Source organism: Apiospora phragmitis (genome assembly GCF_038363925.1).
Source record: "Apiospora phragmitis strain CBS 135458 chromosome Unknown utg000001l:1.0-2902119.0:1.0-2906034.0, whole genome shotgun sequence".
Lineage (NCBI taxonomy): Eukaryota > Fungi > Ascomycota > Sordariomycetes > Amphisphaeriales > Apiosporaceae > Apiospora > Apiospora phragmitis.
In genome coordinates, this window is record NW_027117399.1 from 2,749,559 (window position 1) to 2,764,739 (window position 15,181).

General features: G+C 55.6%; 5 protein-coding genes across 5 annotated transcripts; 2 read left to right on the forward strand and 3 right to left on the reverse strand.

Moving 5' to 3' along the window:
* Nucleotides 1–200: 200 nt before the first annotated feature.
* Nucleotides 201–1,685, reverse strand: PG994_000826 (uncharacterized protein; the record flags this gene model as incomplete). The annotated part of the gene is made up of 1 exon (XM_066852235.1): nt 201–1,685. One exon carries the CDS (start codon nt 1,683–1,685, stop codon nt 201–203), a length of 1,485 nt encoding a protein of 494 aa, XP_066722867.1.
* A 389-nt stretch (nt 1,686–2,074) lies between these two features.
* PG994_000827 (beta-glucosidase I) lies at nt 2,075–5,583 on the reverse strand (the record flags this gene model as incomplete). The annotated part of the gene is made up of 9 exons (XM_066852236.1): nt 2,075–4,003; nt 4,066–4,187; nt 4,250–4,353; nt 4,418–4,557; nt 4,625–4,737; nt 4,792–5,075; nt 5,152–5,203; nt 5,279–5,344; nt 5,406–5,583. 9 exons carry the CDS (start codon nt 5,581–5,583, stop codon nt 2,075–2,077), a joined length of 2,988 nt encoding a protein of 995 aa, XP_066722868.1.
* A 1,458-nt stretch (nt 5,584–7,041) lies between these two features.
* On the forward strand, nt 7,042–9,243 carry PG994_000828 (uncharacterized protein; the record flags this gene model as incomplete). The annotated part of the gene is made up of 1 exon (XM_066852237.1): nt 7,042–9,243. One exon carries the CDS (start codon nt 7,042–7,044, stop codon nt 9,241–9,243), a length of 2,202 nt encoding a protein of 733 aa, XP_066722869.1.
* A 795-nt stretch (nt 9,244–10,038) lies between these two features.
* PG994_000829 (uncharacterized protein) lies at nt 10,039–11,310 on the reverse strand (the record flags this gene model as incomplete). The annotated part of the gene is made up of 3 exons (XM_066852238.1): nt 10,039–10,450; nt 10,519–10,688; nt 10,756–11,310. 3 exons carry the CDS (start codon nt 11,308–11,310, stop codon nt 10,039–10,041), a joined length of 1,137 nt encoding a protein of 378 aa, XP_066722870.1.
* Nucleotides 11,311–12,624: 1,314 nt separating this feature from the next.
* PG994_000830 (GABA-specific permease) lies at nt 12,625–14,410 on the forward strand (the record flags this gene model as incomplete). The annotated part of the gene is made up of 4 exons (XM_066852239.1): nt 12,625–12,768; nt 12,837–13,581; nt 13,634–13,903; nt 13,974–14,410. 4 exons carry the CDS (start codon nt 12,625–12,627, stop codon nt 14,408–14,410), a joined length of 1,596 nt encoding a protein of 531 aa, XP_066722871.1.
* Between the last annotated feature and the right edge of the window lie 771 nt (nt 14,411–15,181).

Genomic DNA, 15,181 nt, shown 5'->3' on the forward strand with positions numbered 1-15,181 from the left:
TCCCCGAGTTAGCCGAAAACCCCGGCCTGATCTGATCCACACCAGTGGTGCTCCCACTTAACAAGATGTGCCGGGCTGTGAGTGAAGACAATCCCAGCTTGATCCAGCATCTGCTCCAGATTGCGCAGCTGCCACTCACGCGCATAGTGGGGTTGGGGCCGGAAGTGCACGCTACGGAGTCTCGGGAGACGCTGTTTCTGTTACTCCGGCGGCCCTACCGCCTCGGCCAGTTGCTTGAACTGGCGTACCGAGGCATCGAAGTAACTCTCTTGGCCCGTGAGCATGAAGTTGTCGAAACTGAAATCCCGCTCCATTTTGGGAAAGCAATCGCACAGGTCCAGCCGCTCCAGGTTGGGAGGCAGCAGGTCCGGCAAAGACAGATGCTCAATTTGCTGCGCCGGCCCGAACAGGCTGCAATTGTCTATGCTCAAGACCCTAAGCTTTACCATGGAGGGGAGGCAGGTGAGAAGGCTGGAAGAGCCGATGTGAAGGTAGGAATGAAGCTCGAACGAGGCTAGGCGGAGCTCCTCCAGCGTCTCGGCGCGGAGCAGCAGGGCTGTATCCAGGGTTGCCTCCGAATGAGGGGATACATATGATGAACGGGAATGCCCATCGTGCATACGGGTCGCATCCAAACTCAAGCGGCGCAGACTCGTGGCCATCTCACAGGCCGCGTAGAAGTACGCGCAATGGTAGTTGACGCTTGAGAGGTCTAACGTCTCGATTTGGGACATCCACGTAGGAAGGTTGACACCCTCGATGTGGCTCGCCGAGCTATTCACCTGGAATAAAGACTGGAATCCGTCATCGCGCAATGTTTCGATATGGCGAAGCGTGGGTAGTTTCAAAAGCGCCCCAACCGTGTCGAATGAGACACTGGACAGCCCACGTGGTATCTCCTGCACTTGAAGCTGCAAGGTTGCTAATTTCGGCAGGACGGTCCAAACAGTGGCATGGTTGCGTAGACATTCCCAAAGGATCATGTTCACCACTTTACACGGCCAAAAATGGTGCTCTTCCAGAAGTACTGCGTTTACCTCTGGAAGCAGACAGAGAAGAGCACCAAGGAGTTTCTGAGGGACCCTAGCATACTCTCTCTTTCGCAAGTCATGAGCAATAATTTCGTCGGAACCTTCTCCAGAGTCCAGGGGCGGTGTGTGAAGCCCGGCTATGTTCAAGACCTTTCTCTCAACGCCCGAGGTATCGGAGAACTCGTGGGCGTGAGACTTCCAGGTTGCGCTGATGGGTTGAGTATAACGGTCAAGCTGGATTCCGGGAAACCTGTCATTAGGTAAACCGCTGACGGACAAGGGACAGGCCATGTATTTGATGTGCAGCCGTAAAGGGGGGTGGTGTGTCAGTGTCCGGAGTAGTCGCACCATGGTGTACGTGCCAACAAGCGGATGGTCGCTTTCAGGCAGTTTCGCGTCGTCTAGGGGGGCGTTGCTCCCATTTCCACTTGATTCGTCAAGTTCCTTAAAGTCGGTAAAGAGAATGATGGAACGATAGAGCCATGGCCGCGCCACAGCGTCTGCGGAACGGCCTGTGAGGCATAGATTCCGCAGGACAGAGCGGTTGGCCAGGAACTCTTGGGAGGGCAAGCGAGCGCCTAGCTCGAGTCGTGGGAGCTCGAAATGGCGGACGATTTCCAACTTGAGCTCTGCTGGCAGGCTGTGCCAAGACATGGTATGGTGGTGCTGGTGGATCTTAGAATAGCTAAAGGCTGGGATGACTTTGGATTTTGCTCAGGCATGGAATAAATCAATATTCTGACTTGCGACCATCAATGTTTATGGGCGACCCACCTGTGTTTTAATCACCCGGGAGCATCCGCGGGTGCCTAAAATACAGAATCCCGCGCCCCAATCAGAAACGCCATCATTTGTGCCCTGCGTCCTTCTATTGGCTGACAGATCAGATTGGCGTTTCAACATACATAAGTACATCATCTGAACAATGAAAAGTACGTAAGGTAGGCACAGTGCTATTGAGGTGCATGTATTATTTGATCATGCTATTTGGCGGCAGCGGGGCAGTACACAGAACCCAGCTCCCCCTCTTGATAAATATACCCTTAAACGCACAACATGGTAACGTTCAACCCCGTCTCCGGCGCAGCGCCCCCATGCGGCAGCAGCGAGAAGGTGTAGGCGCCCTTCTCGAGCTCCCACTCGCCCCAGCGGTTGTAGACGGTTAGGTACCGGTCCACGTCGAGCTCCATGGTGATTGTGTGTGCTTTCTCCTCATCCTCCTCAGCCGCCGCCAGGTACACGCGCCGGAACGCCACGAGCTGCCTCTCGGGCTGCACTATCGACGACACCCGCGCCAGCAGGTACACCTGGGCCACGAAGCTGCCGGGCGCGGGGCCGGTGTTGCGGATGGTGACGGAGAAGGTTATGGTGTCGCCGGAGGTGAAGGTGTCACTGGTAGTGGCAGTATCCAATTGTGGCTGCGACTGCTGCTCTTTCTTCAACAACGATTCTCCTGTAGTAGCAGTAGAAGAGGAAGAGGCGCGGAACTCGGACGTCGCGAACGTGGTGTACGAGAGGCCGTACCCGAACCAGTACAGCGGCTCCGAGTCGACATCCAGGTACTTGATCTTGCGCGCGAACCGCTTGGCGTTGTAGTACACCGGCAGCTGTCCCACGTGCCGCGGCACCGTCACCGGTATGCGACCCCCGGGCGACGTCGCGCCGAACAGCACGTCCGCGATGGCCTGCCCCCCGCTCTGGCCCGGGAAGAAGGCCGACAGCACCGCGGCGCTGGCCGCGTAGTACTCGGGGATGGCGAAGGGTCGGCCGCCCTGGAGGACCAGCACGACGGGCTTGTTGGTTGCTGCGGCGTACACGGCGCGCGCGAGGCGGTCCTGCGATGGCGACAGGCCCAGCGTCGCGCGGTCCCCGCTCTCCCCGTCCGAGTTCCAGGCCGCGCCCACGGCGAGGACGACGAGGTCGGCTGAGGCGGCCAGCTGGGCGGCTTGCGACACCGCCGCGTCTTCGTCACCGTTATTGTTGCCGCGGCGGTCGACGAGGTTCCAGAAGAGGAGCATCTGCGAGTTCAGCGACGACACGTTCTCGATCTTCTTGTGCAGGTTGTAGGTCTGGTACTCGATGCGGAGGCGGTACGTCGCTCCCCGGCGGAACGTGAAGGGCGCCGCGCCGGGGGGCGGCTGCGTGCTGTTGGCCTGGTTGAAGGTGTACCGCATGATGTTGCCCATGACTGTTCCGGCTTCGTAAAGCAGTTGATCGTCGGTAGCAGATCCGTGCGACATGACCAGGTCGTCGTCCACGTAGAGCTTCACGGTGGTGTTGGGCCCAACGGCGACGCCGATCCAGCCGTCTACGTCGAGGTCGACGGGGGACTCGAGCTCGCCTTCCCAGCTGGCGCTGAAGTTGTTGGACGGGAGGCCTGGGGGTGGGTACATGCCCCAGTCCAGTGCTGGCGTCTCCATCCTCTCCACGATTAACCCCTGAAAGTTTGGATGCGCGAAATATCGTGCCCGTAGTCCGCCTTTGGTGCCGTTTGCGGAAAGCAGGTAGGGCGAGATTACATACTGGCCATTGTATTCCCATGTGTTGGCGCCCCAGCTGTAGATGAGCTCCACCTTGCTGCTGTTGTTAGATGATCCTTCCGTGTACGCCAGTAGCCCTTCTCTCAACGTCTTGGCGGCGCCGGCGGGGTACTGCCCCCAGGCTCCGGAATAGTCTCCGTAGTTCATCGTATCCGTGAAGGGGCCGATCAGGGCGATGCGGCTGATGTTTTGCTCCTGCGGTCTGAGGGGCAGCGTGCTATTTCTGTTCTCAAGGAGGACTATGCTCTTCTGTGTCGCCTCCAGCGTGAGGCCTCTGTGGTCTTCCACGAGACTGAGAGGGTCGGGGCTGCTTGCAGGGATGAATGGGTTCTGAAATAATCCCAAGTCCCACTTCACCCCGAGCATCCCGCGGACCCGGGATTGGAGTGTCTTCAGGGTGACAGTGCCATTGGCAACCAGTTCTTTCGTCGTCTGAATGGTGGTAGGTCAGTGAGTGCTTGAAAAAGCGTATGGGGCTTGGAACACTTTCTCACATTGAGGTAGGTTTCTAGTGGGTAGTCGTAAAACTGAAGCATGCCTCCCGCATTGAACCACTGGGCTATCGCATCAGCCGGGCTGTGGGCCACTTTATGCATCGTCTCGAGTTCGATCATGCCTGGAAGCACGTGTGTAAGTATCAGACAGCCAGTCGGGCCTAGGGTTCTTGGTAAACTACACCTGTGTCATCGGCCATGACGAAACCGTCATATCCCCAATCCTCCAGCGCCTTGTACAGCATTGGATGGACCGATGCCGGGATGTCATCAAACTCGTTATATGCCCTGTATGTATATCCAAGTACGAGTTTAGGCCCGTGAGATCAATCAATAGCAGAGGCGGTCTTACATCATTACCCCTCGTGCGCCTCCCAGTTGGACTGCAGCCTTGAAAGGGGTCAATAGATCCTGGAGCACTTGTCGATTGCCGTGGCCCATGAACGGAGCAGCGTTTCTCCCGGACTGGGGCGAGCCATGCGCAGCGAAATGCTATTATGTAATGTGTGTGAGTATCGGCTCGGTGAGATGGTGGTGGATGTTTCGTTCTGGTAGTTACCTTCATGACGGGCACCACGGCATCGGGTTCTGACCACGAGCTGTTCTTAGACAGACCCGAGGAATACGCAACCCCCATATGCGAGGTCAGGATCTTGTCTTCGCCCCATGCCTCTACCCTCAATCACTTGTCAGTTATGCACCCGACAAGACACATTTTCCCCATACCTTGCATCCGACCCCACCGGGGATCTTGGCCGATGTCCAGAACAGGCGAGAAACAGGCGTGGATGCCGGTCGAGCGCGCCTCCTTCGCAATTGCCCGCCCTACGCGATGCACCAAGTCGGTGTCGAAGCTGGCGGACAGGCCCAGGCTTTGCGGGAACATGGACTGCTTGAAGGACCCCACTCCGTGCAAGCATTCGGCCGTGTGCATCAGCGGGATCTTCAGCCGGGACCGGTCCAGGTTCAACTGCTGCAGCTCGTTGTATTGGGAGGCATTGAGCGTGTACCTAATTAGCTAAGGGGGTGAGCGGGAGGAGTCATGGCGAACAGGCAGTTAGTTCATGGGCAGGGCAGGCCACGCACCAGTCGTGCATGACGCCGATGGGCGAGCCGGGGGAAAAGCGCATGGTGTGGTCTAGATGGTATTTGTAAGTACGTTGAGATCCTTCTAGATGGAGTCCCTAGGTAGATGGAATGCATTGTCCCATACCGTATAATTCATTCTTGGACTCTACTCCAATGATCTCTCCGGCGAACATGAGGTGCGCCTGCAGAACTAGACTGTTCAGCTCCCAGTTATTATGTGATGCTTTCTGCGGCGGCTTGCCATGTCTTACCCAAATCCTCCACTGTCATGTTGGAAATCAACGCGCCCAGAAACGCTTCTTTCTGGGCGTGCTTCTCTGTTTCCCGCTCATGGTCCAACCATCTTTGATCGACATTGCTGTATTGCGCATGCAATTGAGCGGCGGCGAGCCACCAGAGACTGCAAGTTGAAAGAAACCACAGCATCATCATGGGTAGGAAAGTTCAGACAGTGCGATGCAAGGTGAGGAGCAGCTTTTGGATACGATGGGATACATATTTGATATTATAAGTATAGTGAGATATCCGCCCCCGCGTTGTTTCGTTTCTATCGTAACGTTACCGCTGCAGCAACGTTGATCATCAGACTTGGCCGACGACATGGAAGGAGTCTTGCAATATTGCCGACAATGAGGGGGCAAGTGGATACACTCGGCGCTGAGCATATCAACGATATCGGTGCTGCGCTGTATATAGTTCCTGGGGAGAAGAACGGGACACGGATGCTTACCATCTACAGGCATGTACGCATAGCAATCAATACATGAGGCTAGGGATGCTGCTGCCGATGGAACTTTGGGATCACGGATCGGCATACAAGACGCCGAAATACCGGAACCCAGCAACGTCACTGAAAGCGGGCGCTCCTCCAAATAGAACCTTCAATTTGTCCCTAAGGGGCTTACGGAGTACAAGCAGGGTGCATTGGATACGGGTTCTCTCAAAGGAAAAACCTCTAATGCTCGAAGCTCAATTTCGTTTTGGTTTGGGGTTTTGTTTTGGTTTTACAGCACTGAAATTGTTTCTTGCAGCTCAAACGATTAAAATACCAAATATCCAAGACTTGTGCGTCCTGCCACACTGCGTGGGCTGGAAGCAGAATTGTTGGCCGTTGCCCGTACCATGGTTACGTTTTCTCAGGTTCAGTCGGCATTCGCCAACTGATTCGCACATGACTAGCAGTCAATAGTGTACCAATTGGCAGGGATACGGTGCTTGTTGGGGTTGGCAAGCGAGCCTCGAGCCTTGTTGGTGAGGAGGCAAGGGGTGCGAACAAGAATTGGCCGGTTTTCCTCGACCGCCTTAATAGTCGTATATTTTAAAAATTTATATAAAATAAAGTACTTAATTTAAAAATTTCGTAAAATTGGCTTTAAAAAATTTAGTTATTAAATTACTTTCTGTGTTTTTTTTAATATTTAAAAGGCTAGTCTTAATCCTAATATAGTTTTTAAATACAAGGACCTAAGATATCGAAATAGAATCCGGCCAATTCTTAATCGCACCCCTTGGGAGGATTGATGATTTGGCAAGGCTTGATGGGGATTGGTCAGAGTTGGCTTCTGTGTTGGCCGTCGTTGGCTCGTAGCGGTCAAGTTTTGCACCCACGACCCACTAAGAGGCTGCTAACCGGAAGGGCTTAGGGGACTTGTTTAGGGGGGGGACAGTTTCTGTTGCTAGTGACTTCATTGGTTCGCCCGGCATTTCCCAAAGCAAAGCAAAGTCAACATCAACAATCCAATTGATTGAAGACACACAGTTCAAGACATTGGAAACCTTCCATGCGACCAGCTGGTGCCGCTTTGTCCCCTCAAGCCATGCACCCTTCTTTGTATCTGGTCACGATAGCCAAAGACAGAGTTTCATCCCTGAAATTGAAATGAAGAGATGGCTCTCCAACCGCCCAAGCCCGCCACCACGCGACCGAGACCGATATCCTTACGCGCCTCGGCCAAGTCCTCCTTGACAGCTGCGACCCAACCCAGCAGCACCACCGCCGCCCACAATGCCCAGCTTCCGAGCACCGTCTCGTCCCGGACTCTGTTCCTGACCAACCTGCGACTGCTCGACCTTGACCAGGAGGAGGATTGGCCCGACATCACGCCCGCCACCTTCTCCGCCAAGGATGCCGCCGGCGGCCAGAAGAAACGCATCCACGCCGTCGAATGGGCGCTCTACCAACTCTTCAACCTCTGGGACCCGGAAGAGACGCAAAACAAGCTCCGGCCTTTCTACCCGCCGCTCGACCAAGTCCAATCCATCAACCTGCGTGCCGCCTTCCTGCGATGCCTAGAACAAGCCAAAAAGAGCGGCGTCCTCGGCCGCGACGCCGTCATCCGCAAGACCATGCTCGACGAGTGCAAGGGCGAGCGCTTCGAAGAGGTCCTGGCCGTCTTCTCCTCGGCCGTCCTGAAGAAGCTGGTGGCCGAGCGCGCCCTCAACGCGGGCCACGACTACCGACCCTCCATCTCCGAGAACATCGCCATCGAGAACTGGGGCTACAAGAGCGAACGAACCGAGCTGAACGGGCTGTTGCTCGCGCACAAGGCCTCGCTCCGGTCGTTTCTGCGGGACAAGAATGCGGCGAGGGGACGGTATCGCGATTTCGCGGAAATGCTGGCGCTGAAGGAACAGACGCTTGCGAAGCGCAACGAGCAGGTCAAGAGCTTGGCTACAGACGATCCCAGCAGTCAGCCCTCGGACAAGACGAAGTACAAAGTGCGCCAGGTCCTCAAGACGAATTGGACGGGTAACGACCAATGGACTGAAAACATACTGTACGGCGAGAATAGCTCTAGCAAGGGCGGGCTGCTATCTACTCCATTTGAGCAGGTGTGGGATGGTGTACAGAACGGGACACTGACAGATATAGAGGACCAGAGCATGGGCCTACTTGACCAGCTGGACCAGCGGGTTCAAGTACAGCGGCAAAGGCTCGAGAAGTGGGATGGCTTTAGGAAAAAGCTATTTGGCGACAAGACAGCTGAACCTCGCAAAGCACCTGAAGCTAACAGCAAAGGCATCGATCTGGGCTTTACTGCCCATCTCAAACTTTCAGCCGACACCATGTCACCCCAAGACCTGGACAAGCTACATCTGCCACCACCTCCGCCCCAATACGCGCAGCTGCTCGAGAACATGAAGGCGGAACTCGACAGCGACCTGGCGCGTATCCCCGATTTCGCCAGCTTAGTGAAGAACCGATCCACGTCCAACGCACATCGCACAGAAGAAGAGCCGGAGCCCCTGTCGGACCTGGACGAGTGGGAGGATGAACTAGAACGTGAACCGAAACTCTCCAGGCCACCGGTCAATCGGCACGGGTCTCGGTTGCGTTCGCCTAAGAAACGGCCTGTTGTTCGCACGCACACGCTGATCACCAGGCCCCCGATGGAAAGCGACGATGATGAGCTCGACGAGGAGGAGATGGAGACGCCACGCAACAACAGTCAAGATTCCATACCAATTAAGCGCTCTTCGGTGACCCCCGACCAACAAAAGCAGGAGCCGGAAGAGGGAAGCATCAGGATGCTCCGGTATTCGCCGCCACTTTCACCTCCGCGTTCGCAGTCCCCCGAACTGCCGGGGACCCAGCCTAGGTCCAAGAAGGCGACTTCGGAAGCCTCGGAGGAACTGTTGGCACCAGAACGAGCTCTTTCTCCGACACAGCTCATGGCTGATCAGATCCTGGCATCCATGTCCAACGCATCGCCGTCGCCCTTGAAGAAGACTCGGCACAGGCTGTCGTTGACTGAGCGGACTCGCATGTCTATGCCGCGAACTCCCTCATTCGACCCGGACTGGGACGAGCATGACAGCACACAACTGCTATCGCCCACGCCCAGACCCAGAGTCAACATCCAGGCCTTGAGTGGCGATCCCGCCGAGGCCGAAGCAGCCGGGCTCGAGGAGCCCGAGGACCTCGTCGCGCGGACGCGGCGATCGATGCAGGGCTACGAAGCCGCGCGCCAGAAAGCGCAGCTGGAGCGCCGGCGGTCGGAGCGCAAGAGCCGGATGGTGTCGCCGAGGAAAGACGCCCAATTTCCCATCTTGGAAGAGGAGGGGACGTGGGAGACCAGTCCACGATGATCGAGGAGCTCCTGGATGCCGGCGTCGACGATATGGAGCTGGTGTTCCGGAGCCGGCCCAAGATGAGGACGAGTCCGGCGCCTAGCCCAGGGCGGCGGTGGGATTTGGAACTTGTACGAGACGGAGGAATGAGGGGAGAGACTTTGACTTATTCTATTGGGGTGACCCCAGGCGTATTTAAAAAGAGAGCATAGCATTGGCGTAGAGAATTTGGTACGGTACAGTAAAACTCGGGTCATCATAACCAGATTGTTCCAGTAATGAAGGTAATGAATGAAAAGAAGTCCAAATAAGCTACATGGCCTACTGCGTGCCAACTGACCGGCTGCGATCCGGAACTCATCCGAAGCGGGTCAGCCCAGCGCTTTGATGAAGTCTAACCGCAATCCAGTATAGGCCCACACACCTCCAGGGCCTAGTTCACGGAGAGGATTCCGATAGTCTGTTCTTAGCTGCTTTAGCTGGGTCCCGAAGTCCCAACTGGGCCGAGTGGCAAGAACCTTTTCCGGGCCGCACCGCTGCCGGTGGTGATATTTATGCCGGGCCAAAACTTTTTCGGAATAAGCGTTACTTCGGTTGTTGAAAGATAAATAGTCCATATTGTGCACATGAAAGTAAAACGGAGTAAGGCCCCTTTTCAAGTCTCGAGGGTAGTTGGCTACCGACTTGATCGGCCGCGGGCAGGAAGTGTATGATGAGCCAACCGAGGCATGCGCGGCGTCTACCAGCAATGCAAGGTTGAATGAAAGTGATACACTACAAGAACAAGAGATCTAATGCAGATGGTCCTTTACATCATCCGGTGTCATGACGTACAGCCCACTCCACCCGCTTGGTGATGATCCTGTCCTGGCTACCTGTCCGGTTCAGACTATCCTGCTCTTCCGATGTCGCATCGCTCTGATGAGCCACGTGGGAGATCCTTGCCTCGTGGTGAATCCCATCCGGGCGCAAGGACAACTCTTGGAACTGGTCTCGGTTCCGGCTACTGCGCGAGGCGAGCGACTTGTTGTTGGTACTGTCCATGCCACCGCCGCCGCTCCGCCCGCTGATCATGGTGCTACCGCCAAAGGTCCGCAGCGCATAGCCGCGCGTTTCGGCGGTGGCCAGCGCCGGCAGGTTGAAGCCGGTGTTCATGGACTTCATGAAGATGCGCAGGTTCGGGATCGTCGCGCTGACGAGCGAGGCGGCCTGCTGGAGGAGGAGGCTGTTCGTGAGGGCGTCGAACTGCTGTGCGTCGGGGAGGAGGCGGCGGCCGCGTCTCGCAGGTAGGACAGGCGGAGGGCGGAGAGGGGGACGACGAAGAGGCGGAAGCTGAAGCCGAGGGAGACGTTGAAGCGGACGCCTGCGGTCATGTTGAGGGGCATGGTTACACAGACGGGTACTAGGCATATCAGGACGTCGGTGATGATGTCGGGGATCGTGATCCCTAGCATGCGGTCGTACTGTGAAAAGGGGTCTGTTGTCAGACGTGCTAACGTAGCAGCTGGGGTATGGAGAGTAATTACTCACCATCCCAGGACATCGTTCCTTGCTTTCCGGCGTCAATATATCGGCCACCCCACAGTTGGCCGAGATGGCAGTGATAGAAGCAACACACCACAGGCCGCTCAGGATGGTCAAAACAATGCACGCACGATACCCGGCCGCCATCCCCGTATCAGGGGTGAACACCCGCAGCATCAAAGCGAGGACGGAGCACTTGGAAAGCCCCAAGACGACGAGCCCCAGCATCTCCGCGGCGAACAGCGCCTTGCCGGCGGTCGGAATATCGGCAGCGGGGTCGGTGATGATGGCATTATGCGATTGCGCCAGTCCGTGGGCGAGGCCGACGAAGACGGCGACGGCCTGGCCCAGGTGCAGGACCGTGGCGAGCGCGATGAGGACGTCGTCCCAACCGTACACGCGGAACTTGATCCAGCCGCGCAAGGCGCAGGTGAGGGCGGTGTAGGTGATGCCCAGGATGGCGACGATCCAGACGTAGCCGGCGTGGTCGGTCGCGGTGATGGGGGAGAAGCGCGTCGAGCTGGGGGTGGTGGGCTCGCCACCCAGGGCCGCGGCGCTCATGATGGCGTCGTCGACCGGAAAGTTGTGGCAGACTGGGACTGGTCAGAATGCGGTAAAGGGGGTAGTTACAGAGCCATTGAGTCTTTCCAGGAAAGGTTCCCGGCTCAATGTGCCCGAAATTTCAGATGGGGGGAAATGGGCTGGACACTTGCAATTCTTATTTTGGCAACTCTACTTCATGACTGGTTGGGGGGTTGAACAATCGGGCACCCCTGTTAACCATGCGATTGGACTAGAAGTTGACAGAGGCGAATGTATTTCGGTTCCGCTGTGCTGGGATTCTCGGCACGGAAATCGAATGCCACAAAAAGAAAAACAAAGAAATTTCCGACGACAGGAGGGACCATGAAGAGGCCTTGGCGCTGATTTATTGATTCGTTGGCGATGAGTCTAGAAGTTAGCCCATGGCGCCGCCATCATCTCCTACGGCGAAAGTAAGGAGTGATTAGAAACGAAAAAAAAAAAACAAATGCGAGAGAATTTGCCAAAGGAGCACACTACAGGACCTTGGGATTCTTTAGGTAGTCGGCTCGCCGTTCCTTTTTGTGGTATCCCGGTTGAGTGGCTTGGTGGCCAAAGCTGAAATGGTACCCAGCAAGGTAATTATGTAGCAAACTGCAGATAATCATGGCAAATGGCCAGAAATGTGGCATAATCCTGGGTACAGTGAATTTCTTGGCAAAGAAGTCGGCTTCAGACTCGGTATCTAGACTCGAAACGGTTGAATAGGTTAAGCGAAATGCCCTCAAGAACATAAGGGCGACCTCTGCCACATGCGAGCGAAGCAGCAGCAGAAACTGCCGGGAAGGCGTCGTTGACACCAAGGGCAAAAACGGGGAATGCCCGATTGGTGGCCATGCAACGACAAGGATGCCCCAAGCATGCACTGGGAGCGTACTACCCGAGCTGTCATTGGTGACAGGCTTGCATAATGGCTGCATCATGACTGGGTGACAGCTGGGATGGAAGCTCATATAACGGATCTCGCTTCGGGGTCGCAGCATTATCCCCACTGTGTCGGGCCGCAGCCACAGCTCTCCAAGTCCATGAACTGCCTACTCGGCAGCTCAGATCTATGGGCTTGCGCAGCCTCCATGCCATGTGGTTTACATCTCCGCCCGTGCGGGACGGTGCGAGGAATATTGCGCGACAAGTGTGGCGTGGGTGTTCTTCCAGGAATAGCACCACCTTCTTCTGTTTCCCCCTTCGCAGTTAATCTTCTCTTCGTTTGTGGTGACCATACATCACACACCTTATCTTTCGAATACACGATAACCCCTTTACTGTAGCAGGTGTTCTACAGGATTCGTCAATATGGGCTTCGAAAGAAAGTCTACGCAGCTCAAGAATGAACAGGCCACGGTCGATATCGAGCTCAGCGATGTCGCTGACCTGAAGGAAGGCAATGCAGAGGACCGTCGCGACATGATGCGCATGGGTAAAGCGCAAGAGTTGAAAGTAAGACTTGTGTGGATTGGAGCTGTTCCGACCAGATTGGATGACTGATGACCACTCGCCGACGACAGAGAAACTTCCGCTTCCTGTCCATTTTCGGCTTCTCCATGATCCTCATGCAGTCCTGGGAAGCCGTCATCAGCCTGTCGAGCATCGGCCTGACCAACGGCGGCACGGCCGGCTCCATCTGGATGTACCTCGTCTGCTGGGCCGGCTTCGGGTTCGTCAACGTGTCCATGGCCGAGATGAGCTCGATGGCGCCCACGACGGGAGGCCAGTACCACTGGGTGTCCGAGTTCGCGCCCAAGCGGCACCAGAAGTTCCTCAGCTACGTCATGGGCTGGATGTGCGTCCTGGCCTGGCAGACCGGCTGCGCGTCGACCGCGTACATCGCCGGCAGCCAGATCCAGAGCCTGGTCGCGCTCAACTACGAGACCTACGTCCCGCAGGGATGGCACGGCACCATGCTGTCCATCGCCGTCAACGCCTTTTCCGTCTTTTTCAACGTCGCGCTGGCCAGGAAGTTGCCCCTGATCGAGGCTGGCCTTCTTACCATCCATGTTTTCGGTTTCGTCGGAATCATGGTTACCCTCTGGGTTCTTGCGCCAAGAACTCCTGCAGTAGAGGTGTTCACTACTTTCAACGATGGTGGCGGCTGGGGTAGCATTGGGGGCAGCACCATGATCGGAATTATGTCCGGCATCTACCCTCTCCTCGGTGCCGATGCAGCTGTCCATATGTCGGAGGAACTACAGGACGCAGCGAAGACACTCCCACGCTCTATGATATGGACGACCTTTTTCAGCGGGGCTTTCGGTATGTTCGCATTATAATTGTTCCTCTCAAATCGATGTCCGTTTGCTAACAGAGTACGTGTGTGCTTTTCTTGGTAAAGGCTGGGTCATGTTGATCACCTTCTGCTCTTGCCTTGGTGACATTAATGAGGTGATCAGTTCGCCAACCCCCTTTATTACCGTGTTCCATAATGCCACACAGACCAAAAGCGGCGCGACGGCCATGAGTGCTTTCGTCATAGTTATGACTGTTGCTGGGAATCTTACTGGTGTAGCCACAGCGTCCCGCCAGCTGTGGGCGTTTTCTCGCGACCAGGGCATGCCACTGTCCGGTTGGTTCGCACGTAAGTCGCGACCACCGAACCATGGTTTCTTCCTTGCGGACCAGAACGAGCAAACTGACTATGATTATAGATGTCCACCCCGGCTACAATCTGCCCATAAACTCCATCATTACAACCTTGATCGTCACCGTTCTGCTGACTTTGATTCCTATTGGATCCCCCGTGGCACTGAATTCTCTCACTTCGCTCGGTACCAACGCCATTCTGTCCAGTTACATGTGCAGTACCGGCTGCGTCCTCTGGCGGCGTTTGACTGGGCTACCACTGCTACCCAGCAAATTCTCGCTAGGCCGATGGGGATTGGCCATCAACATCATCTCGGAAATGTTTCTTGTTGTCTTCTTCGTCTTCGCCTTCTTTCCGCCGGTCCCCGAGCCGGCGCTTGACTTGATGAATTGGAACATTCTCATCTACGGCGTTTCCGTCATCGGTTCGCTCGTGTATTATGGTCTCTCGGCCAGGAAGCGTTACGTTGGACCTGTTGAGTATGTGCGAAAACTCGACTGAAACCAGAAGGAGGATATAGCCGCAATCTATGTGTATGCGCAATGTAGATGCATTTCTGTTACTGACAGTTGAGCACCTTTTTAAACTCCGTCATGAACCAGAAGTAGATCCTTATCTTCAACGGGTGGCCTCGCAATTAGCCGGACTCTCCTCAATGGTTCACGCTTTCTACATAGGCTTTGCACGTGAAGAAAAAGCTTGTGCCGAGCCTGCTAAGTTGCAAGGAAACGGATACAGTCCTCATACTGTCGCATTTCTGGCACAGTGCTACGAACAGTGCTGTACCAGAGGGTGCTGCTCACATGCACTCCAACATGTCAACAAATTAAAAGACAACTGACAGAAGCCCCTGTTCCAGCAGACCCAGCCGGGCCTTTCTCTGTATGTGGCTTAGGCTGTCTTCCTTGAGTGACTCAAACCAAGTGCTAAACAGGAATACGGGACATTAAGTAAACAGGCATCGATCATGTTTACTAGGGCTAATGCCAAATAATTAGAATGAGTCTACAGGCAAAGATGAATGTAGTTGGATTTGGCTTTTAACCTTTGGTGGTCAGACACCGAAGATATGGGTGGGCGTCGCTAGAGCACTGTCGTGATCCCTGATGGTGGATTGCGTGGGTGGGGGGGAGGGGTATTTTCGGGGCATTTCGGGGCTTGAATTAGTGAGCGGACACACCCCTCTTGACCCTAAACTCTGACGTGACACCGCACCGGCACCGCACACGCGACGCAAACACGACAGGTCGACTGCTTAACACCCCCTTCTCA